The sequence below is a fragment of the Equus asinus genome, chromosome 12, assembly GCF_041296235.1.
Source record: "Equus asinus isolate D_3611 breed Donkey chromosome 12, EquAss-T2T_v2, whole genome shotgun sequence".
Lineage (NCBI taxonomy): Eukaryota > Metazoa > Chordata > Mammalia > Perissodactyla > Equidae > Equus > Equus asinus.
The window spans coordinates 43,625,953-43,652,944 of record NC_091801.1 but is presented as its reverse complement, the minus strand read 5'-3'; the positions used below and the strand labels follow the sequence as shown (position 1 = coordinate 43,652,944).

The window sequence follows — 26,992 nt, the reverse complement described above, 5'->3', positions numbered from 1 at the left end:
CCAGGAACATATGCATCATTACATAACTATACTAAAATAAAGAGTGATATAAAAAAGATTCAAATGTCAATCTAAAATGCCTTACATTTTCATTTCTCTTGAGAAGATCGTCATCATTGTAAAGAGGCAAGCTTGTTACCATCCATCCAGTGCATAATTTAATTGCACCCATTAACTGTGGACTCCCTGCAAACACAGCTGCAACCGGAGCTTGCCTTCTGCAAAGAACCATAAAGTTTTACACACTGAAAAGGTAAGTATACTATTTAGGTCACTGACTTATATCAACTCTGAAATACCAGGAAACTTAGAATGTATTGTACACTTAAGTTTCAATGTCAGCTTTCATTTCATTTCATTTATGGATTCATTAAAAAAACTGAGCACATATTATGTGCAAGGAATTATTGTGAAGGCTGAAGATACAGACATTTTTTTAAAAGGCGCAGTGGAGACAAGATCCCTAATCTTGAGAGGGAGCACAGGGAGGACAACAAACATGCAGGTCAGGTGGTAATAATGCTATTAAAAAATAATGCAGGGTAATGGGATATAGTGACAGGAATATATTATTTTATATTAGTATGGTCAACTCAATGGTGATACTTTGAGCCATGATCCAAAGTCCCAGATAGATGCCACTCAGAAGACTAGGAAACCTAGAAGCAGGCCCCAAAGGGCTGCTCTAACGCCTTCACTTGTTTATTCACTCCCTGTATTCAACATTCAGGATCCACCTGCTACGTGCTAGAGATAGTGCCAAGCTCTGGAAATAAAAAGATGGTACACAGCCATTGTCCTCAAAGAGTACCCACTAATGGGGAAACAAACATGAAACAGAATAATTACACTCCAGTAACATAAATGTCCAATTGTCTGATGTAAATGTCCAATGTTCTGCTTCTGAGAACATTGTGGTAAATCACACACACAGATGTAACTCCCTCTTTTGTTAATGACAACACAAAGCTACACAGTCAGTGTTCCACAATGGTAAATACAGTTCCTAAAAAGTATTAACAGGCAATGGTTAAGGGGGATCTAAAAAACAATTTTTATACATATGAGGGGGGTCATTATGTAACAAGATCTTATAATAGGACCTATTCTCATTTCTATATACCTATTCTATAAACCTATTCCTTGTTTCTAGAAACACTTTTTGTCTTATTTTCCCGGCCCTTTTTGATAGTGTTTCGACTCCTCCTTCATGGTTTAGTTTCTTCTTCTATGTCTTTAACAATTTTCAATGTAGTTATTTCATAGTCTCTATCCATGCAGTAGACTGATCACAAAAATGGCTGCAATGACTCTTCTCCCTATAGCTATGCTCTTGGAAGGAACTCTGGCCCTGGTCATGTGCCTTGTTTTGGCCAACAGAACAACAGCAAACATCATGTGAGATGTAAAACAGGTTTGACATTGAGACTTAGCCTCTCTTGCTGTTCTTGGGAACTCTACAACCGCAACCTTGTGAACAAGCCCAGGCTAACCTGGGCTGGATGATGACAGGCAGGTCGCCAAGTCAATTTCACCCCTCAGCTGACACCTACCTAACCTTAGACATGGGGGAAGCTATGCCCAGCTATCCAGTCTCAGCTGAGCTGGCCCAGACCAGAAGAATCCTCCCCACTGCCCCCACTCAGCTGACCCTCAAAGTGGTGCAAAATAACAAATGTTTATTATTTGTAAGCCATTAAAAGTTTTGTGGTTGTCTCCTATGTAGCAAAAACTAACTGACACAAATTTTATTATCAGAAATTGCTAGAGGTCTAATTGTGCTGTTCATCACAAATGACATCTGATTCTTGATGTGTTGGACTGTTTCCTCAAGTGTTTTGTAATCTTAGAGCTCATCTTCATGAAACTATATTTGTGGAATCCTGTGTAGCCTGGGTTGAGGATATTCAGGCAGTCCAGACCACTTTTTATGATAACTTCTTGATTTGGGGTTTCCTAGATTAGAAAAGTGAAATTTCAAACTACAAACTCATGTGAATTCAGAACCACTGCTAGAAATTCAGAGGAGAGACTTTTTTTTGCACCAAGAACTGAGACCAAGGAAAGACATGGTTTCTTAACCCTTGATGGATATTTTGCTAGTCTGTCCTTTCACTGATGGTGTAGCCCTTCAAGGGCTCCTTAGTTATATATGTGTGTGTTGCAGGAGGGGAAAAGGTGTCTCAATTACAATTCTCTGCTCCCATAAGCCCAAGACCACATCTCCTGTCCCTGCGAGGGCATTAAAAGCTGTGTGGGTATTAAAATTAATCTAAAAAATTAACCTTGGTTACTGAGATTAGCAATCTACCACTCATCCACCTCCAACCCAGGGCAAAAGAGGCATCCTCTTGACTATTTAAATAAAAGGATATTTGTTCCTTTTTATTCCACATTTCTAGGTGTTTGACGAAGAGAGTCTCAAATCTCAAAATTATTCATGCTATATTTTAAATGGAGAAGAGTTCAATTAGAAAATTAGAATTATAAATCCAATCAAAAACTAAATATCCCTAAAAACACAGGGTAAAATTCCTGAGTTTTATGAGAAGAATTTGGAAAAGCATTAATTTATTATTTCCCCTGAATCTATTAGATAGCATGCAAAGAATAATTAATAGCTTAGCAAGTCTTGGGCAGTTCAATTCTTACTTTATCCAGGTCATAAGTTCCACTGTATCTGGGTCATAAAATTCTTGTAGTTCCGTTAATTCTGTCATTAATCTTGGAAAAAACTAAAATGAAAAACAAAATCCCCAAAAAGTGTGTATAAGTAGCTAGAAAGCTTAAAACTGTTCCAGAGTATTTCAAAAGACTAAGAGACCACCTTAAGACAAACAATACTACAACTCTGTCCTTACGGAGAAAATGCTATGGATCTCTTTACTAACTTTCAGTAACCTGCTCATTCTTCTAGGTCCAAATATTCTAAATAATCTGTTTTACAGTTAATTTACTGCCTAGACTCAATAAATAATTTTATCATTACTAAACAATTAATCAGCAGCTGTATCTTTCATTCACATACATACTAAAAATAAATAAATAAATTCCAGGTCAAATAATTCACAGATTTATTGGCAAATAGTTCCATGTTATATTATGATAAGCCAAAGAATTTATATTATTTTATAAATATTTAAATTTTGGAGTTGCCAAAATATTTTTTTTAATTTTTTGGTGAGGAAGATTGGCCCCGAGCTAACATCTGTTGCCAATCTTCCTCTTTTTGCTTGAGGAAGACTGTCACCGAACTAACATCTATGCCAATGTTCCTCTATTCTGTACGTGCAATGCCACCACAGCATGGCTTGATATGCGGTATACAGGTCTGTGCCTGGGATTTGAACTAGCAAACCCCAGGCCACTGAAGTAGAGTGCACGAACTTAACCAATATGCCACCAGGCTGGCCCCAAGCCAAAATGCTTTTTAATATTAACATTTATTTATTTAGCAATTTCTTTTGCCAATTATAAACTGAATTAATAACAGCATTAGACTATGGCAAATTGCATCAGATGGCATTCTAAAAATGTTTTAGCTCTTCTATCATGTTCCTAATGATAAAATAGAAAAGTTCCTAAGAATATTACACTTTATTTTGTTAGAATAGTGTCTCAATTTAAGTATACTGCACATATATATAAATTTATCACTACCTTGTAGATAAAGTACATTTTAATGATATAAAAATCTGATTTTCTTACCTCTTTCCATAAGCTGAGACCTATTATAGTGGGCACAGCCATGCTCAAAATAAGAGCCTAAAATATTAAAACAAAAATGGTTATGGATAAATACATTTCAGAATGTATTTAGAGGTACTAGACACTGACTTTATGCCCAATCACAGATTCTTACAGTTATAAAAATTTCAGTTTCAGAGAAATTGAAGTCACCACAGAACCCAGTTCACAGAGTGAGACAGGTGAAGACTAATGAATTAAAGACACACTATGCTGAAGGCAGAGTGAGACATACATGTTTACTGTATAAATTTAAAGTAGGATATAAAAAAGGTAACACTCAGTAATATTTCAAATAGCAAATTAATATTTGACAATTTTGCCAGGAATTTAAGTTATGAAAGGCTTACAGAGAACACTGAACTGCTACCTAAAAAGCTAATAACAGCAGCAACAAAAAGATAATGAATTAACACAGGAAAAATAGCTAATATATATCAATATACTAGAATGCTAAAATAAGAATGTTTAAATTTCTCTGGAAAAAGATTTGCAAAATACATGACTATTATTAAAGATAATTATTCATTATCTTCCTGCTAATATCTGTTCTTCTTCCTGTTGTCCCATGTCTGTTGGTGACGCCATGATGCATAGTCATACAAACCAGAAACCTAGGAAACATCTATGATTTCTCCCTCTTCCTCACTCTCCCATACTTAATCAAGCACCAAGTCTCATTAATCTTTTCTAATTATTTCTTTTTTAACTCCAGTATAGCATAATATTAGTTGAATGGGCTTCGGAGTCAGAAAAACCTGAGTGAATCATGGTTTCTACTCTTATAATAAGCTACGTGATCTCAGGCAATTTATTTAACCAGTTTTAGCTTTAGTTTCTTTGTCCATAACATACAGATAATAAAATTTAGCCAATAGGGTCTTTGTAAGCGTTAAATAGTATGTGAAATGCTTCAAACAGTACCTGAAGCATGGTGAGCACTCAATAAACAGAAGCTTTTATCACTTCCATCCACCGTGGCTTGTACCTGGGTGACAGCCTCTTTCCTAGCTTGAGTCTTTCACCCTTACACCTGTCCTTCACAGAACTAAAGGTGAGCTGAGAGGAAACGGTAAGTCTGACTCTCTCACACCCCCACAGAAATATCTCAGTGCCTCCCTATGCCTTGGCATGAACTCAGACGCCTTATGACCTTACCCTCCTCAACTTCTCCAGTCTCATTTCTTGACCAAACCTCACCTCACATTTTATATGCCAACAAAACTAAATATATCATGCTTTTTCTTTGCCTCTGTTTTCTTTGTTTGATTACATCATGTTCTTTGCTGACCTGTGTTTATTCCTTCTACCATGAATACCTTTGCTTTCCCCGTCATTTGTCTAATAACTCACCATCTTTCAAATCTCAGTTTAGAGAGTATTCTTTGAATCCCTAAAAAAGCTGAATTAATAGCCCTTCTCTGTGTTCCAATAGCACTCTATCAATACTTTTTTTTTTTGGCACCTGAGCTAACAACTGTTGCCAATCTTCTTTTTTCTTTTCTTTTACTTTTTTCTGCTTTTTCTCCCCAAATCCCCCCAGCACATAGTTGTGTATTTTCAGTTGTGGGTCTTTCTAGTTGTGGCATGTGGGGGACTGCCTCAGCATGGCCTGATGAGTGGTGCCATGTCCGCACCCAGGATCTGAACCGGTGAAACCCTGGGCCACCAAAGTGGAGCCCGCGAACTCAACCACTCAGCCATGGGACAGCGCCATTAATACTTCTTATTGTTTTTATGACCAGGACACTGTAATCTACTTGATGAAATTAATCAAGTTTTACTTATCTTTGTATTTGAAGCACATTGCACATAGCAGGCACAGTGAAAATGTTCTATTCACATTGAAAACATATCATAGTTTTAAATCAAACCAAGAAAGATACCATAAAAATGAATTCTTGACAGCCTCTCACATTACTGATTCCCTTTATTTTTACCTTTTATTTTTTAAGTTGTCAGCATTCAAATGCATTACTTTTATAATCAGAAAAAAAAAAGTTTTTCACAAGATCTCTTTTTCCGCCTCTAAGTCATAATGTGATTTAGTCATGCTATTTCAATTGTATTCAATGTGGTTTCCATTTACATAATTGTAAGAGAAACAAGTACTTAACAGAAAATAACAATGACTCACCAATAACACTGGGTGTACAGTTCGTAATCGAAGCCACTTGAAAAGTGTCATCCAAAGTTCAGGAGAACATACACCAAATGCTGCCAACATGCACACGTACGGAGTCCAGAGGTATTTCAAGCTGGAAAGACAAAAGGAGGCACATAGGAGATATCCTATGACCATCATTACCTGATTTCTCTTTTCTGAGTTCTTTCCTACCACAATGTTAGGGAAGAATGAAAAAGCTCAGCGTCTAATTTTCAGCAGCAGATTGTTATTCATTTCCTAAATAATCAAGAAGACTAAACTGAAGATGAAATAAGAGCTTTAATATAGATGAGAGTGCAGTAAAATTACACTCTTGGAGAGAATGTTAACTGTTATACCTTTTCAGAAGGCAATTTGGCAGAACCTATAAAAATTTTAAATACTCCAAGGCAACCCCATCTCTAGCAATCTAGCCTAAAGATACATTGGCCTAAGTTCATAAAGAAACACATAAACACATACAAGGGTTTTAATTGCAGCATGTTGTTTTAATAGCAAAAAAATTAGAAACTGTCTTTCAATAGGTATCAATTAAATAAATTATGAAAAACAAAAAAGCAAAATGCGAAATTTCATGTATACTGTTACCCTTGTTTTTTTGGTGATTTTAAAAAAAATGTAGATATATACAGTACAGCCAAAAATAATATCTGGAAATATATTGCTAACAGTGGTGACCTCTGAGGAATGGGATGGAAGGATTTTCATTTTTCACTTCATAGTTTGTTATAATCTGCATGATTACTTTTGAGATTAATTTTTAAAAAACAAGGACTAAAAACTCAGGGCTCCTAAAAAGATTATAAATCCAGGTGTACAGAAAAATGAACTTGTGCAAATAGAAGACAGCACATTACTTTATGTTCTAAGTTGTAGAGGAAACAAAAGGAACCCATCATCCTAGGTGATGGTAAAAGAGGAAGAATTTAGAAAAATTTACAGATGTCATTGCTTCTTACAGATTATCAAGGAAAAACATTTCAGGAGATAACTTTTTTGTTTTTTTTTAAAGATTGGCACCTGAGGTAACATCTGTTGCCAATCCTCTCTTTTCTTTTTTTCTTCTTCTTCTCCCCAAAGCCCCCCAGTACATAGTTCTATATTCTGCCTGTAGGTCCTTCTGGTTGTGCTATGTGGGATGCTGCCTCAGCACGGCCTGACGAGCAGTGCCAGGTCTGTGCCCAGGATCCAAACCAGGGTAACCCTGGGCCACCGAAGCAGAGCACGTGAACTTAACCACTTGGCTATAGGGATGGCCCCCAGGAGATAACTTTTGTAATTAACACTAAGGAGAACAAGATCCTTTCATGACATTTCTTGATGTCAAACTCAAAGGAAACTAGAAGAATCTAAGGACAGAGTATAAATGTGAACTATTATGGTTTTATAAAACAGCAAAGCTATGGAATGGGGAAAACAAAGTAATATTCATTCATCTAATAAACATTTATTGATCATACACTGCAGGCTGACCAAAGTACTGGAGTGGAAAAAATAAAAATAAGACATGGCTACAGACCTCAAGGAGATCTTTATCACGATGGAATAAAACTGAACATTTGGAAAACAATTAGAAAATAGGTATAAAAATTTGATTTACGGTCTAGGGTTATGTGAAAGCAAAATGACCAATTTGAGAAGAATGTACTTATTGAAAGTTTTAAAAAAATGCATACTGACTTGGGCCTTGAGAGAAATAGTGGACATATACAGAATACACGTTGCTAAGACAGAGGAACTGCATTAGTTTCCTCTGGTCAACCAGTATTTTCCTCCTAACTTCCCCATTTTTGAAAATATCAACCCATTCTTCCAATCAGCAGAATCAATACTAGAGTCTGGTTTATAGCTAGGAGACACCATTCACATTGAATTATATGTATATAACATCCCCTGGAACACAAACCCCCTGCTCTAGACATTAGACCATTGCACCAAGTCCACTGATTTCTCTCTATCCATCCCTTCCTTACCATTTTACTGCAATAGCTTGCTAATTAACATCTCTTCCTGTAGACTCTCCTCCAATTCCACCAAATGCCAGATGAATCTTCTTCAAACATAACTATGATAAAGACATTTTCTGTTCAAAAATCTTTATTGGCTCCCCAGTGCCTACTGAAATAAATGAAAACTCATCTAAATGTTTTCAGGACCCTCTAAAATATGGCCTCGACTTACCTTTTCAGTTTCTTCTCCTACTACTTCTCTAAATATGACTAATGTTTCAGCCAGAGTTTGCAGAACAATCAGTGTTTCCATCCCATAATGCACATGTTTCTCCCTCCTGGTACAACTGCACCCTTTTCTAGGACTTAAAATTAACTTAAATTTTAAGGAACTTAATAATTCCTCCTTTGGCTTCTGAGTTACAACTCTTCCTAGTGTCCCTCCACCACAGCCCCTACTACTACTTATTCAGTTTCCAGTTCCCCAAAATTTTCGTTTTGGCCCCTTTCCTCCATCTCCACTGTTCCTTGCTTCTAGACTCTATTGTGACACTTTCTTAACTGGTTTATCTTCCTCTAACCTTATTTTTCTCAAACCTTTCTTAATCACTGCTGCCAGAGAGATCTTACTAAAAAGCATATCTGATCATGTCAAATTTCTGCTTAAAAAATCTGATCTGATCCTTGCTTATGTTTCCAGACATATCCCTTGCTACTTCCCTCATACTCATTCCATACTATTAGTTCCAAAAGAACACTTCTTCTACCCAGATTTTTTTTTTTTTTTAAAAGATTGGCATCTGAGCTAACAACTGTTGCCAATCTTTTTTTTTCCTGCTTTTTCTCCCCAAATCCCCCCAGTACATATTTATATATTTTAGTTGTGGGTCCTTCTAGTTGCGGCATGTGGGACGCCACCTCAGCATGGACTGATAAGTGGTGCCATGTCCGTGCCCAGGATCCGAACTGGTGAAACCGTGGGCCGCGGAAGCAGGGCGAGTGAACTTAACCACTCCACCATGGGGCTGGCCCCTACCCAGATTATTACACACACACACACACACACACACACACACAGAGGCACATGAGAAAACCGACAGCCTGGCCAATCTTTATTTATCTCTCAAGACTGTTGCCCCATTTAGGAAATCTTCCTTAAACTGACTTCCCCTACCCACCCTCCATAACTGAGTTAGCACATCTCTTCTAGCTGACCAAAGGACCCTATGTATACCTTTCCCATAGTACTTTATTTTGCTCTAACTCTTGGTTTACTTATCTAGAATAGGAAGCCTTTGAAAAGAAAGAGATTTTATACTCTTTTTTTTTCCTGCTTTTTTCTCCCCAAATCCCCCCAGTACAGAGCTGTGTATTTTCAGTTGTGGGTCTTTCTAGTTGTGGCATGTGGGATGCCGCCTCAATGTGGCCTGACCACTGGTGCCATGTCTGTGCCCAGGACCTGAACCAGCAAAACCCTGGCCCGCCAAAGAGAAGCGCGCAAACTTAACCACTCGGCCCTGGGGTGGGCCCCTAGATTTTATACCCTTTAATCACTACTGCCTACCTAGTCGAGAGCCTGGCATCTACTAGGTGACCATGCATCTTATCTGCATGAACAGGCGATTATGCTTTTATAGGTCTAGAGAGTAAATTAAAGAATTAGGGACAAATGATAGAATAATGCAGATTGGACATTCAAAAAAGGATCTTGAATTTAAAATGGCAGATCCAATAATTAAAAATGATGGGAATGATAAAAGGTTCTTTTGCAGAGAAAAATAAAACTGACAAAGTAAAGGGGGAAAAAAGGTAAACCATGCTTCAAAATTCTACTATTACAAGGCGACGAGACTCAAAACATGAATCACTTATAATATTAATGGTTTAACACATTTCTTCATCCTACTTATTAGGCATTATGGAATGCTAACTGTTAGACTCAACCACTACTCTCGTTTCACGTTTCCATAAAGGGATTCCCACTAGTCATGAGTTTGGCAGTCTGATAAAGTCTATGGACCCCCTATAAGAAAACATTTTTAAAGGCATAAAATAAAATATACGGGCTTACAAAGGAAACCAATTATGTTGAAATATTTATATAAAATAATGAAAATAAATTTGTAATACAGCAATATTTGTACTTTTGAAGTAGTGATGTGTATAAACAGTATTTTCAAGAGATCTGTAAAAAATTAATCTGTCAAAATAGCTATGCTTTCTGTTGGGAAAAGCACCACAGGAACTGCTAAAATTATTGTGATTCAGTATCTATAGTCATAATTAAAGAGAATTTAACTTCAGAAATCTCATACTAGATCAATATTCTTTACCTCTTCCTACTTCCACTCCCATCCCTCTACTTCAGACCCTTAATAGCTCCTGCTCTTGCAGTGATTTATGAGATCTGTGAGTGTGAGAGAAAGAATTGGGCACACACAGCTCAAACACTTCCAGGCTTCTATATTTTGTGTCTTCCTTCTGCTGAGTGAGCGTATATAGGTGCAGCAGGCTTCCCAATGCTCTGCCCATTCAAGAGGCAAAGGCTGAGGTGGGAGCAATAAGCTCATTTGGAGGTGAAAGATATTAAAAGCCCTTTTGGCGCACGTGAAGAAGTGTTCTCCAGTGCAACTTTTATCAGAACCAAAGTTATTTTCCTCTCCAGCTGACTTACTCCTATGTCTTATTCCTCATCTGAGCCCGAACTTCAAAGAAAAGGGTATCATTTATCAAACCCTTACTCTCACAGCACCATTTACCTCTCCTTCACTTATCAAAGTCATAATTTTATTTTTGTGTGGTTAACATGTGTCACCTCCATTAGGTCATAAGTCATAGAAGGTTAGAGACTGTGCCCAATTTTGTTCACTGCGGTACCTCCAGCACCTAGTACAATGCCTGGCCCTTGAAAGACATTCAATAGTTTCTGAACAAATGAATGAAATGAATATGTAAACGTCAATTCGTTGTACTATAAACATCTTTGTAAATTCTAATTAGAGTAAGAAAGTTTGTAGATTTTGAGTTTTTATAAAGCAGATTTGGAGTTTTTACTAAATATATTCTTGAAAGTATCCACTTAATACCAACACAAAGGACAATTCTTTGTAAAAACAAATGGATCAGATAAAGTTCACTCACCCTTCTATAACCATTGCAAGAGAGCCCAATAAAATAGTGTGAATCACGTGATAAATTATTTCTGGCCTTTCTCCAATTCGTCCATCTTCAAGAGTAACAGTTTCTTTCAGGGACTTACCACTACAGAAAGAAAATGTGTTTTTTTTACTACTTCAAAAATATGTATTTGAAAAGCCCAAATTTCTTCCTAAAAAGAAATACAGGTGATTCTTAAAATTTGAAATTATATTTTTCTAGTCAAATACCTAACTTATCCATCCCCAAGTCCTTGAAAAGAGCTTTTAGAATTGAAGACAACTGATCAGAGAAGGCCAAATATGAAAGTTCAGGAAATATAATGAAAAAGATTTTTAGGTTTCTTTTCCAAGATCAATTATCATTCAACTATTGATTGCTAAGTCAATATAGCTAAATCATAATTTGAATAACTAAGTTCTCAAAATTAAGATATTACATACAACCTCCTTTCAAATATGATAAAAATACTTAAAAATAGTCAAATTTTATAATTTACAATCATTTATACTACTAGCTTCATTTAAATTAAATAGAAGCAATTATTCTTACATTAAGTAAAAATTTGTAAAAAGTAAAAAATCAGTCAATATGTCTATAAAAGTTTAACTGATGATTTAAATATTACTCTTAATTAAACCTAGACATTACATAGTTATTTATTTATTTATTTTTTGAGGAAGATTAGCCCTGAGCTAACTGCTACCAATCCTCCTCTTTTTTTGCTGAGGAAGACTGGCCCTGAGCTAACATCCATGCCCATCCTCCTCTACTTTATATGTGGGATGCCTACCATAGCATGGCATGCCAAGCGGGTCCATGTCCACACCCGGGAACCAAACTGGCGAACCCCAGGCCACCGAAGCGGAACATGTGAACTTAACCGCTGCACCACTGGGCCGGCCCCAACATATTTAGATGCATAAGCTTAAATTTGAAATTTATCTGGTTAACTTAATAACGATATTTTACATATTTATGAAGAGAGAATGAGATTAGAAGCCCTAAAACAAATACACAAATATTGGAAGGATAGTAAAATAAGTATTTTATATATTTCCATAATATATCAGTTAGTAATGTGATTGATTCTCATAAGTACTTACTTAATTCTCCTAAAAATAACTTGTAGCATAGAAAAAAAACAAATGATTAACACTAAAGTATAGAAAGGTAGCACAGAGGACTGTGTCAGCCGCAAAAAGAAAGCTCGAGACGGCGCCTGCAGAGATTCTTGACACAGGAGCCAGTTCATCGTAAAGTTCCTGTACGAGACAAGAAGCGTGATATTAAAACCAAAAGTGTTTCAATTACTGAACATAAAAGTGTTTTTTATCTCAGTAAAAACTAAGACAAACAAAACACATTTCCTAAATCCATTTATTTATTACAACAAGGTACTAAAGGTATGAAAATAATAGCATTAGTAACCCTTCTCAACAAACTGCCCCAAAAATGTAAACCTGCTGCTTTTTATTATCAAGTACCACGACCATCTCTAGGACCCAATCAGTTTTAAAGAAGTTTCACTTTCTATTTTTGTCTGGAAGACAACAAAAAATTCAGCTGTCCAACCTCCACATCTACACAGTCCAGTATGGTAGCTCCTAGCTCCATGTGACCACTAGAACCGTGGCCAATGCAAATGGAGATGCACTTTAAGTACAAAACACATCCCAAATTTCAAAGATTAAAAAGAATGGGGAAAAAAGAATATAAAATAACTCATTAATAATTTCCATATTGTTTACACATTAATATAATGTTTGATACATCAGATTAAATAAAATGTATTACTAAAATTAAATTCACTTGTTTCTTTTTAATTTTTTTAATGTGGCTAGAAAATTACATCTTTGGCTCACATTATATTTTTATTGGACAGCCCTGCTTTATATTGATAAATGTAACCCAACTAGGACCCATTTTAAAAAGAGATATCTAGGGGCCAGCCCTTGGCACAGAAGTTAAGTTTACACGTTACGCTTCAGCAGCCCGGAGTTTGCCGGTTCAGATCCCAGGTGCGGACCTATGTACCTCTTGTCAAGCCATGCTGTGGCAGGTGACCCACATATAAAGTAGAGGAAGTTGGGCGTAGATGTTAGCTCAGAGCCAATCTTCCTCAGCAAAAAGAGGAGGATTGGTGGCAGATGTTAGCTCAGGGCTAATCTTCCTCAAAAAAACAAATAAATAAAAAGAGATATCTAGGGGCCAGCCCAGTGGCATAGTGGTTAAGTTCACGTGCTCTGTTTCGGGGCCCTAGGGTTCACCAGTTTGGATCCCAGGTGCAGATCCACACACCAGTCGTCAAGCCATGCTGTGGCAGCATCCCACATACAAAATAGAGGAAGACTGGCACAGACATTAGCTCAGCGACAATCTTCCTCAAGCAGAAAGAGAAGACTGGCAACAGATGTTAGCTCAGGGCCAATCTTCCTCAACAAAACAAAACAAAAACAACAAAAACATTTAAAAAAGAGATATCTAACTGTTAAGACAGAAATCACAAAATATGAGATGTAAACCTTTCAAGCTATAAGAATCAGGATAAACTTTTTTTTGACCCTGAGCTATATATAGTTGGCCCTGCGGGTTCTGCATCCAAAGGTTCACTCAACCTTGGATTCACCCAACCACAGATCGCCTACAATGGGTGCATCTGTACTAAACATGTACCAACTTTTTTTCTTATCATTATTCCCTAATCAATACAGTATAACAACTATTTACATAGCATTTACATTGTATTAAGTATTATAAGTAATCTAGAGATGAGAAAGTATACAGGAGGATGTGCAAAGGTCATATGCAAATACTATGCCATTTTAGAAAAGAGACGAGCATCTGTGGATTTTGGTAACCATGGGGTACTGGAACAATTCCCCTGCAGATACCAAGGGACCACTGCAGGATCAACAAGACTCCCAGTTATGTGTAGTTTTATCTGCATTCTCACTCCCAATCCATCTCCAAACTCCTTTTTAACCTTAATCCCTAGGCCTGGGGCAGAAGGTAAGAGATGGAGTGAGTTCAGGAGTGCTCATGGATGGCTCAAGAACGTCTGCCTCACAAATCACTGGGTTTAGAATAAAAGGTCAGAGTTTCACAATGGGTCAAACAACAATACAGCTTTGTATCAAAAAGGCTGGCATCAAAATATCTTGTACCTAAGATGAATGCAACTCTTTTTTTATCTGCCTATTAAAGTTTCTAATTCTACACTTGATCTTAGCCAAAAGGCCGAGAAGCAATTAAAGTTACTAATTCTATAAGCTCCAATTCAAATCCTAATTAAAGAAGCATTCTTTCCATAATCCCCCAGTCTCAATCTTTCCTTCCTCATATTCCCATGGCACTTTACTTATCCTTCTATTATAGTGCTTAAAGCAATCTGTCTTGTGTTAGACTGGAGTCATTCTGTATTCCCCAGAGTGCCTGGCCTATAACCCTGCATATCCAATAAATATTTATTAATATTTCTTTAGTGGTTCTTGAAGGTCTGTCTCAGACTTCCCTGAAATTCTGGTGAACTACAAATCCTAACATCCAATGGGCACATTTGAGCATAAGGCATTTACTGTTTATACTGCCCATGTCGTGATCTGTATAAACCCTATCTAATGAGATGGCAATATTCTTAAGGACAGGGACCACGTCTTATTTTTAAAACACCTAATGTGTTATACCTTGTGAAGCAAATACCTGACATGCTGAACAAAGGGGTGCTACATTACATGAACTGAAGAAGTACTGGGCAAAAGCCACCCTTAATCATAGGCTCATTCTAGATTCTTTCAAAGTCAAAGGGAAAGTCAGTGGAAAAGCTAGTCAATCTACAACCAACTTTGACTAATTGCCTGCTATGTGTCAGGCCTATCTATAAACCTAAAAACGACATGGTCCCTACCCTTATGGAGCACAAGACCTCCTAAAGGATCCTTTTATCTTAGTAGATATCCATACACGATTTTTACTTCAGAAAATTCCTCCAGTGTTTAAACCATGTGAAACACTTTACTTGCTAACTGTGATATATCACAACATGAAATTCCATGCACAGTATCAACAATCCCATGTAATCAGAGCAAATGACAACAAGGTTCTAAGGTATATTATATGAACTAGAGAAATGTGTAGGAAAATATATATTTTCTGTCATGCAAGTGGATCTATCAGTACATAAAATAATTTCCTTTTAGATTTTAAAAATGGATTTAATAAACAAACCAAAAAAAAGGGCACCAACACTATTTTTGAATTTAAAAAGTCAGCTTCTGGTCCAGTCCACTATTATGACCCCAAGATGAGATTCTTTGCTCTGCAATAAACATCTTATTGCCCACCCCCTTTTTATGCCCGCAAAGTTTTTTTTTTGTGTGAGGAACATTATTGTTGGACTAAATCTGTGCTAGTCTTCCTCTATTTTGTATGTGGGATACTGCCACAGCATGGCTTGACGAGCGGTGCATAGGTCCGCACCCAGGATCCAAACCCATGAACCCCAGGCCGCGAAAGCAGAGTGCATGAACTTAACCACTATGCAACCAGGCCATGCAACCACGCTGGCCCACTTCACCACATCCCCCCTGCCCCCGTCAACTTTTTTTTTTTAAGATTTTATTTTTTTCCTTTTTCTCCCCAAAGCTCCCCAGTACATAGTTGTATATTCTTCGTTGTGGGTCCTTCTAGTTGTGGCATGTGGGACGCTACCTCAGCGTGGTTTGATGAGCAGTGCCATGTCCACGCCCAGGATTCGAACCAACGAAACACTGGGCCGCCTGCAGGGGAGTGTGTGAACTTAACCACTCGGCCACGGGGCCAGCCCCAACTTTTTTAATGTAAGCATTTTGCTGATGTAGTCATTAAAATTACCTTGGTTCTTTAGTCATTTTAAATTTATTGACCTTAGATTGTATCATTATTCCTCATCAAGGGAGAAAGTAGCCTCAAAATATTATGATGCTACTGAGGCATAAGTATATGTACTTTACAAAAGACCTAAATGAGATATTTTTTTTTTAAGATTTTTTCTTTTTAAGATTTTATTTTATTTCCTTTTTCTTCCCAAAGCCCCCAGTACATAGTTGTATATTCTTCGTTGTGGGTCCTTCTAGTTGTGGCATGTGGGACGCTGTCTCAGCGTGGCTTTGATGAGCAGTGCCGTGTCCGCGCCCAGGATTCGAACCAACGAAACACTGGGCCGCCTGCAGCGAAGCGCGGCAACTTAACCACTCGGCCACGGGGCCAGCCCCCGAATGAGATATTTTTAAATGGAAAAAATATTAATGTCGTATTTCTTCTACATATTATAGTACCCCAAATCATTTATTTTCTAAGTGGTATGTAATTAGGTACATACTCTCTCCATTGATTATTTTTGCTCTTTATCTTCTAAGTGGTATAGAGTTAGGTAATCTTACATAATCTAAAACTTACTTAGTCATATTTAGTCCAAATTTTACTTCAAGGAATTTCAGCATATGCCCATGTTCTTTGTGTGGGACAAACATCTAGAGGAGAAGAATGCTAGTTACAAAAAAGAACTATTAGCCATGCTTACAGGAATATGCTTTTGTCCAATACTAGAAACAGAAAATACAGCAAGACTACAGAACAAAAAATATGAAATAAATAATAATACGTGGTGTGACTACAAAACAAAAAGATTTATTGGCATAAGTCAATCATGTTACCTTATAGTTAAGGAAAAACTTATGAGGTAGTAAGAAGATTTCAACCTTTTCCCACCTGGATTAAAGAACTCACCCACTCTTCTGAACACCTTTTATTCATCTTAATTTATCCCTATATCATTTAATGTTAATTGGGTAATGATGACATCTTTAAGTGAAAAAAAGTGTATTTCTTTTTTTAAGTGTATCAAGAAAATAATCAGAATCCTATTTTCTCACCTAATATACTAAGTATGATCATTGTTCAACTCAAAGTTTTACTGTACCAACTCTATTGCCTTGCTATCTCATTACTCTGATGAAAATTTAGTCCAGTATAATTTCATTACTCAATTTGCTCTGCTACATGAACCTCACACAGAGTTACTTACCTTCATTATAATATTCAATGTCACTGTTAAAGTACACACCAAGTAAAAATTAATCACTTTCATTATTTTAGCTATAAAAGTTCCTTTCTTCACCTGTGGGGGGAAAAATCATACGAACAAAAAAGTGAAGTATAAAAGACTAACAATTTAACAATTAATCACAAGAATGACAAAAAGGCAATTCTAATTACCTGAAGGCACTTAGCAAGCATTAAGGCTACCACTAAACTTAACAAAGGGGACACCAACAATGCTGAGTTCTCAAACTGCAGTAAATATCCCAGAAAGAGAGAAAATATATAGATTTTATAAACTTCATGAACCTGTTGGGACAAAAACAAAATGAATGAGAATAAAATGAACTTTATTGTACATATTTTCATTAGTTTTAGAATAGATTTGATTACAATTATAAAGTAAATGTGCTATTATAATTTAGGAAAGTACTGTGCAAATGTTCGATTTGTATTTTTAATGTTTGGTATGTAATGAATTTATCACTTTCTCCTTAAAAAGAACTCTCACAAACAAAGCTAAAAGTTTTAAAACCATGGACGCCTAAGTCAGACTGGAAGAAACTTCTTTAGTCCAAGGCTCTCACTTAATTTCACTTGGCTTACCTCATTATTAAAATCCATCTATGCAACAGCAACCACATAGATCAAAAATCATAATCTTTAGCAGCAGTTCCCAAATCCTATCCAGTGAAAATGTACTGCCATGAAGTGTAGTACCAGAGAAAAGTAACTTTGCATTTGGTCCATTTAACAGTAAGGATAAAAAAGTTAAATTCAATGTCCTAATAGAAGATCTCCCAGAAAATTTATATGTCTTAGTAGATTTCTTTTCTAAAATTCAACAGTATAATAATTTAACCTACCACAAAATTAATCCCTTTTAGAAAGGGAAAACTAAGACAAATATAGGCATTAGTTAGGGGGGAAAAATAAAGGGCAGAGTGTTAAAAGTAAAAAAATAAAAACCAAAAAACAGAAGGAAAAAAATCCCTAAGAGGACAGAGCCATTCAAAAAAGATACCTTACTGTTGGGAGGCTGAAGCAAGGACTGGGAGAGGGCACAAGAGGATCTCCTGGGTGCTGATAATGTGCTATTTCTTGATTTTGGATGCTGGTTCTACAGGTCTTGAGTAACTGTCTCTTAGCTCCAAATTTGTCCCTCTATCCCCTGCTTTGTAATGCTGGGGCTGGGAATCCACAATCTACATTTCTACTCCTCCAGTCGGCTCTCTATTAAGCTCTGTCAATACGAAATGCTAGAGAGAGATTACAAGGTTGGAGGAAAAAGGAGAACTTATCGCTTCCTGTCCGCTTGCAGTTCCTGTGAGCATCACTAAGGTGCTGCTTCACTCCAACAGAGCAATTTCTTCCTGCTGAAGCTGCTGAATGGAGCTGAAGTTTTTCCAACACTTGAAGAACCAGCTTTATCACATCCTCTTACCCCAGAGACCCCAAGAGCAGATGGCCAGAGTCCCATCTGGGACTCTGGACTCTCAGAGGTCTGGATCCCATTTTCACAGGGCCCTTCTTTCTAGTTCAGTCAGAGACACCAGCAAAGCTGAGCAGCAGTCCCTCCTCAAAAGTCTGAGTCTCACCTCCACGGGGTCCCTCCTCTAAGTTTCTAAGTTTTAATAATTCCAAATTCTTCCTTTGTTCCTTCAGCTCTAGGGGTGGTAGCTGCTTCCTACACTTGCTATCTCCATGATACTTTCAGGTTCTTATTACCCTTTCAATGAACAAGTGAATGACTTTATACTTGGTTAATGACTCTATATTAAATTCTCTCTATTCAAATAAGCTAAACGTTGGTACTCATCAGGATTCTGGACCATGTGAGTATATGAGATAAAGAAAAGATAGAGAAGCGCAAGAAGATCCCCAAATTTCTGGGTGAGACAACACAAATACTTAATAAATGTTTATAAATAAAGAAAGATAAGAAAGGGCAAAAAATAAAAAGATAAAGAAACAGAAGGAACCAAACGTCGATGGGAACCTTTAACCACGACCAGCAGGAGTACAAATTGATATAATTTATAACCTCCATTCTGGAGAAAGCCTTGGTATCCAGTTACGCTGAACATGCACATATCTTTTGCCTGGTAATTCCACTAGGAAGCATATCCTCTAGAGAGATCTTGCACTTATGTGCCAGGTGACCGTGTAAGAATTCTTACAGCAGCATACAAACAATAAACTAGAAAAAACTGAAGTGTCCATCAACAATAGAATGCATAAATAAATAAAAATGAATGAAATGTAGCTCTGCACATCACCGTGGATGAATCTCAAAAGCAAATCAGGAAAATTAAACAATACATTATTTACAACATATTTTTTAGGAATACATAGATAGTTAAAAACTACAAAGAAAAGGAAGGAAAGGATTAATGAGATTCAGGACAGTTAGCCTCTGTGGGAGAGAAAGCAGGATTTGACTGGGGAAGAGTTAGAGAGGGGCTTCTGGGGTATTCAAAGCCTCCACTTCATGGCTTGGTGGTCAAATTTTATTCTACACACTGTCTATACAGCATATATTTACTCTTTTGTACATGTTCTATATTTCACTTTTTTTCCTAAAAGGAACAGAAAGGGAAGGAGAAGCGGCTAGAATTGGAGAGGAAGCACAGGGTGACTTTGGTTAAGCAGACCATGTCTAAAGGAATTTCAAACTGCTTCTGAAAGGGCTAGAGGAGAATGAGTTTAGCAATCTTTTGAATAGAGGTATAAATCAGAACTTATTCAAACACTTTCAAATAAAGCTTAAAAGCTAAATGGTTTTAAGATACAATGCTATAAAAACATTTATTCTCCGGCTTTAAATCACAATTTCAAGATGCCATAATACCTTGTCACTTTGCTCTAGTGAAAAACTATCCAGCAGGAATAGAGATATTGCTTGAAGAAACAAGAGATAGTGGCTGTATTCCCACATCATCATAAAGGTGTAAGTTGAGGCACTCATCAATAAGTAGCAAAACCTCTAGGGAAAAGAAAAGAAAGAAACTAAACATCAATAGCTTTATCACTAGAAAAATTCATAAAGCTATTACCTCAAAGTGGCGGCTCTACTATTGCTTCATCTTTAAGCTATATAATTCTTGAAACTTTGTTTTTAAAACACACAATTATTAGTAAATACTTACATGAACAACAGATCTTAAATAAAGCACTCTAGAGAGAAATCAACCACTTGTTCTTCAGAGTTCAACACCATATTGAGAATTTCAAGAAGAGAAAGGGAAAAAGAAATTCAGTGCAATTTTCTTTCATCCCCAAAGAGGTAAAGTAAAAAATATAAGAAAATGATAGCCTTCTTTGGGTGGTAAACATGATGTAATCTACACAGAATTCAAAATATATTATGTTGTACATTTGAAAGTTACATAATGTTATAATCCAATGCTACTGCAATAAAAAAAATAAAAGAAAATGGTAGCCTTTACTAGACTTTGCTGGTGGGCTTTTGTTATTGTAAAAGTAACTCCTTTTGCCCTAGAAAATATGTTCACTTCCAAGTTGCTTCATATTTTTCTAAGAGCTTCTATTTAATTTATCTGTTTACAGCTCAGCCTATTTCATGGCCCATGGAAAAAAGTCCATAACTGTTTTCATTTCCTCTCAGCAAAAGCGTGGCCTTACTTTTCGCGAATGCCTGTACCATCAACCAAATAAAACTCTCAGCTGTATTCCTCTGCTAAAGAACTAAATACAAGGATTTCATTGTCTTACCTGAAATATGCCTGGATAAAATGAGTCCTGTCCTTTTTTTTGGTGAGGAAGATTGCCCTGAGCTAACACCTCTGCCAATCCTCCTCTATTTTGTATATGGGATGCCTGCCACAGCATGGCTTGATGAGTGGTGTATAGGTCTGCGCCCGGGATCCGAACCTTTGAATCCTGGGCCGCCAAAGCAGAGCACACGAACTTAACCACCACACTACTGGGCCAGCCCTGGTAGTGTCCTTCCAAATGTCACCTCCCACATGATCCCTCAGTGAGGAACCAAGTCTGTGACAAAGCCACTGTCCCTTAGCATATTTCTAACAAGTCTCTACTTCCTCCAGGGAGTTACATTTGTATTCCCAATTCCTCCACCAGCCAGGATGGCAAATGATTTTGTGCTAATAAGAACAGTTAAGGACAATGATGATGAGAGTCAAGTCAAGAAACCTAAGAATCGTGTTCTCTAAAACTAAATCTTTCAGACTCAGCTGACTACACTCAATGATAAATTCCAGAGTCAGAAATAACTCAGGCCATCAGCAGATATAAAAATTTTCCAGCATCCTGAATAAGATTAAGACCAAAGAACAAAATTTAAGAGATGGAAAAATTCTACCAGTTGGTCAAAGAATAGCAACTGCAAGGCCCAGAAGGGCTCAGCACCAAAAGAACACATAAGCTTCTGCTCTTCCTAGCACCATAGCTCTAAGAGAACGCATCAGGAAACCTTCCAGCGTGGAGCAACCAGAACTGTAACAACCAGGCCTGAAACCATCATTTCCAGAGAAACCAGTTCCAGAAATCAACGAAGGCTCAGATCTAGATCCAGCCTAATAAACTTACTGGTCATTTGGAGATACTTTGGGGATGCTGGAGAAAAGCTACAATATAATGAAACAAACTGTTAATCCCAAAGGTTTATTCTCAAACTACTCTAAGAACATGGAGTGAAAACAACATAAACATATATGAAACACAATCTGGTCAATTAGCTAAGTGTTTCCTTTCTCTGAACATTCTCAAAATTCTGTGTACTCTTGTCTACCCCTTACCTTGATCACTTCATTTTCAACTATGCCTTTACTGTAGACTCTTTTATACATATTACTTAAGTAATGTACTAAATGGGTTTCAGTAATCAACCACAGATATCTCTGGATGGCTCCAGATAACTGCACAAAAGATTTGAGCTGGGATATCTGAATCCAACTGGGACCAAGAGATCCAGCCCCTAGAATGGGAAGCATAGTACAAAATATGTGGTTAAAATATACACATTGCTGGAATACTACTCAGCAATGAAAAGGAGCAACCTACTGATACATGCAACAACTCCAATGGAGGATGAGGATATTAGGCTGAACGAAAAACCCAATCTTGAAGCATAATCCACTATATAATTCCATTTATATAAGCTTCTAAAGTGATAAAATTACAGTGATAGAGAACAGATCAGTGGTTGCCAGAGGCTAGGGTTGGGGAAAGTTGTGACCATTAAGGGGTAACATATGGGAGTTTCTTTGTAGTAATGGAACAGTTCTATATCTTGATTATAGTGATGGTTATTTGAATCTACATGTGATAAAAATTCATACAAATATATACCACTCCTCCCAAAAAAGGAGTGCACATAAAAAACTTAGAGTGAAAAACACATAAATTAGTTTCAATTACCTTTTTAAATATTTTAAAGATTGGCACCTGAGCTAACACCTGTTGCCAATCTTCTTTTTTGTTTCCTCTGCTTTTTCTCCCCAAATCCCCCCAATACATAGTTGTATATTTTCTTTTTCGTTGTGGGTCCTTCTAGTTGTGACATGTGAGACGCCACCTTGACATGGCCTGATGAGCAGTGCCATGTCTGCTCCCAGGATCCAAACTGGTGAAACCCTGGGCCGCTAAAGCAGAGCGCACAAACTTAACCACTCGGCCACGGGGCCGGCCCCAGTTTCAATTACTTTAAGATTCACAAGAAGTTGTATAGAGAATTCCCACGTAACCCCTCATCCATTTTCTCCCAATGACAATATCTTACATGACCATAATACATTGTCAAAACCAGGAAACTGACCTTGATACAATACTATTAATTCAGGTACAGATCTTCTTTAGATTTCAACACAGAGCACACACATACACAAACGTGAGCATGCAGGATGGGGTCAAGGGAGGTGAATATGATTGAAGAATTGGGCAGTTTTGCTTTTTTAAAAAGTGAGTTGTTAGGCTGAAGGGTTAAGAATACACTATACTTAGCTTTTTTTTTCCTGCTGTATGTTTCATAGAATCTTTAATACTGTCACTCTTTTAATATTTGCATATAGATATTTTGCTCTTTTTGTGTACTCTTGAGTACCAGATGAGTGGCTAGTTATAAATAATCAAGTAACTGATAAATCTAATTTTTCCCCTTTACCTTAATATTAAGAAAGAAAGAAAGAGAAGGAGAGAGGAAGGGAAGGAGGGAGGATGTTATGGAGTACTTTCAAAATAGAGAAAAATAACTGTAGTAAATTTAAAAAATGAGAAACAAAATGTGACCTAAGAGTATAGCTATTCTTGGATCCCTTCAAAAAATACAGTGTCATTGGTAAATAAGAGTGAACTGGAAGGAAATACATTTTCACTATATATCCATTGGCACTGACTGAACTTTTTGTTTTTTACCATATGTGTAATGTGTATGTATTACTTTTTTAACTAAAAAAAATGTTAGAATAAAAAAATTAGACAACTAGGAGGACCCACAACTAAAAATATACAACTATGTACTGGGGGGTTTTGGGGAAAAAAGGGAAAATAAAATCTTTAAAAAAAATTACAAAGAATAAATACATAACATAGCAATGAAAAAAGATACTCACAAAAATATCAAATGTGGTATAGAAGGGAAAAAATAATTTTACACTTGACACTACCTTTTCCAAAATTCCTTCTTTTAAAATAAAAAATAATAATTTTATTAAAAAGATACTTGATTAAACCTTTTTTAGGGAACAAAAATTCCATTTTAGTTCAAAATAATGGTAAATACAAAGAAGCTTAGGCAGTTCATTTTGCTATATTAAATCCTTTATTCAAAAATTGAAGAACTATTCTTCTCTTGAAGAAGGCTGCATAATCTAACAGGAGAACACTCATCATAGACTCCCTGACTATTGCAGAAAATATTCTTGCTCAGAAAGCTCTTTATACAAACACAACAGAAGGAAAACTACAAATCTGGAATGTGTTCATGTTATTTTACATAAAAAAGGAAACCTAGAATTATAAAAAACGAAATAAAAAGTTTGCTATGCTTGGGACAGTTGTCATCACTGAAAGGAGGAGAGAACAGTATATTTTTCAGAGATTTCAAAAAGGAACATAAGTGCATCTTATTTCCTAGCCAACTAGTTTTAATAGAAGTCTTTCCTTGGTCCCTATCGTCTCTTTTTCCAGCCAGGAATTCTTAACCCAAGATAGGCAGACTCTCAAAGGATTTCTACATTTCAGTCAACTTCAATATAATTGGTTGCCTTTATAATTGCATTTATTTTATGTTATGCATTTAAAATAATTATTCTGAGACAGAGTCTGTAAGCTTCATCTGATTGCCAAAAGGGTTTATGGCAACACCAACAACAAAAAAAGTAAGAATCTAAACTATATGGGACAGTCTCCTGAAACTCACTAACCTACCCATACCTCAGTCACAGAAAACATAAGGGTAAACAGAAAATATGCAGTGCTACCAGAAAAGTTAACACTGCTGTTACTGTAGTCACTTCTTACATCTTCATTAATATTTCTTTAACTTATGATGACTAAAGGCCATCAGTGTTTCAGAAGTGATAGAAATGGTAAAATTATGAGAATTTTCAAAATAAGATATTCTTCATATATTTGTCAAGTTACTGCATTAAAACAATGTAACACCTCCTTTCACTTAAAAATAATTAACTGTCAGATTACAGAGTACTAGTGCTGTAACAAGACTACTTAACTATATCCTTTATTATATAGTTACTAGGCTTCCTTGAACATAACTCTTAATATGGTTAGCTTTAAAATTATGTACCACATTTGCAATACATCAGAATTCATTGTGACAAATAAATTTGTATCTTACCTCTCCATAAGTATTTAAGTTGCTTTTTAAATAGCCTGTAAGTGCAGCAACTTGACATGCAAAATATGGTAGTGCCCAGTTTTCTCTTAAAGGAATGGAGTATTCAATTCTTGTTGTATCTACCCTAAAATAAACCACAGATGAACAGCAAAATAGCAAGACATTGTATTTGTAACACTGTACTTTTCAAAGCACTTTCACACATATCTCATTGTTCTCCATAACAATCCTGTGAGACAGGCATAGACAGAGCCACCACTGCATATACAGCGTCTGTGAGCAAATTAATAGTGTCTCACGGGCCCCCTCTTACCTCCCACCCAGGAAGACTCAGAGCTGCTGTGCACTGCTTGATGAATAGATGGGCCTCTGTGAGAATTTGAAAAAGGCATCCCTGTTCTGGGCAGACACAGCCTCAGGCTACAGCACACAGCTTGTTGCAGAGTACACCGAGTTCAACTCGCACTCTCCTTCCCTTAATGAGGTGGCTAACCTTCTCCAGAGGACAATGTACACTACATGATTAGCAGGACTGGCAGATACAAAGTCCTTACCCCCCTCGTATAAGGAATATGAAGCTCAGAGAGGTGATGTGACTTAATCAAGTCATATAGCTAGTAGATGGCATAATCTAGGATTACAATGCATATCTTCTAACACCCAGGTAAGTCTTTTCAATCAGCAGGTTGCCCAGAATTAACATTAGAGTAGTCCTTTCTGTGATATATCTAGAGATCTTTGATAAGTCCCAGAATCACAAATACAGAATGTCTTCCTAGGCTCCTCCTAAGAGTTTCCTCAATCTGCTTTCATGGAGAGCCTGCTGTCTCCAGTGCATATCCTCAAACTACAATGGGACTACCTTTCCAACAACCATTAAATTTGGATCTTGTACACTCAATGGCTATTTTCCACACAAGAAACAAAGGTGCTATTGCTTTAAAAACTTTCTGAAAATTGCTGCATAACTCTTCTAAGTAATGGAGATGGACATGCTTGCATACAATTTAATTCAAATTGTGGTACAGCCATAATATAGGATACTATTTAGCAAAAGAAAGGAATGAACTACTGATATATCCAACATACCTGAATCTCAAAATAATTATGCTGAGTGACAAAAAGCCAGACCAAAAAGTACATGCTACATGACCACATTTTATAGAATTCTAGAAAATGCAAACTCATGTTTAGTGACAGAAAACAGATCATTGGTTTCCTGGGGACAGTGGGACAGAACTAGAAGTGGAGTAAGAAGAGGAAAGAGGGAAGGATTCCCAACGGGCACAAGGAAACTTTTGGGGGTGATAGATGTTTATATTAATTTTGTTGATGGTTTCACGAATGTGTCTAAATGCCTAAATTGATTGAATGGTACACTCTAAATATGTACATCTTATTTTACATCAATTATACCTCAATAAAACTGTTACAAAGTATTAGAAGAAAACCTGTCTTTTATGAATGTATACGTAATTGAATATATATATTAAAAACAGGATCATATGTGAAGATCAAATGAAATAAAAGCTATAAAGAACTTAGCACAGTGTCTAGAACCTACTAAACAGTATCAGAGCTTAGCCCTTTCACAATTTTCTAACAAACTATTTTTTACTTAACAATGTATTATGAGCATCTTTCCATAATATATATGCCAATAAATATACTTCAAGAACATTGAATGGTTATGGCACACCATTGTATAGATCTATCATAATCTAACCAATTTCCTATTGTTATATGTTTAAATTGTTTTCAACTTTATCTATTACAGTTTTAAAATATATGAACCAATGCTTTTGTATAGTAATCTTTGGTTTCACTGTTTACTTTGACTTCTTTAATCCATTTGGAATTTATTTTAGTATGTGCACAATAAGTATTTATTTTCCAGATTTAGTTGTTCTAATACCATTTATTGAACATCATGTACTCTAAAGGCTAGCTATTATCATACAATACTATTTCTGAAAAACTGTTGCAAAAGTTAACTTCCTAAAAGACAAAAAAAGAGATTCACATGTCGTTAAGATAGGCAGTGGGGAGGAAGGA

General features: G+C 36.4%; 1 protein-coding gene across 6 annotated transcripts in view; it reads right to left on the bottom strand.

The window, feature by feature from the left end:
* Nucleotides 1-26,992, bottom strand: part of DPY19L4 (dpy-19 like 4) — a 62,247-nt gene that overhangs the window by 13,228 nt on the left and 22,027 nt on the right. For all 6 annotated transcript variants that reach the window (XM_014841675.3, XM_014841680.3, XM_070481357.1 and 3 more), the window contains 11 exons: nucleotides 24,938-25,061; nucleotides 19,949-20,083; nucleotides 17,275-17,406; nucleotides 17,084-17,176; nucleotides 16,456-16,529; nucleotides 12,126-12,284; nucleotides 11,005-11,124; nucleotides 5,885-6,005; nucleotides 3,709-3,765; nucleotides 2,653-2,735; nucleotides 86-218 (listed from right to left, as the gene is read on the bottom strand). In XM_014841675.3, coding sequence (XP_014697161.1) covers nucleotides 86-218; nucleotides 2,653-2,735; nucleotides 3,709-3,765; nucleotides 5,885-6,005; nucleotides 11,005-11,124; nucleotides 12,126-12,284; nucleotides 16,456-16,529; nucleotides 17,084-17,176; nucleotides 17,275-17,406; nucleotides 19,949-20,083; nucleotides 24,938-25,061 — 1,231 coding nt within the window. The remainder of the gene's footprint in view (nucleotides 1-85; nucleotides 219-2,652; nucleotides 2,736-3,708; nucleotides 3,766-5,884; nucleotides 6,006-11,004; nucleotides 11,125-12,125; nucleotides 12,285-16,455; nucleotides 16,530-17,083; nucleotides 17,177-17,274; nucleotides 17,407-19,948; nucleotides 20,084-24,937; nucleotides 25,062-26,992) is intronic.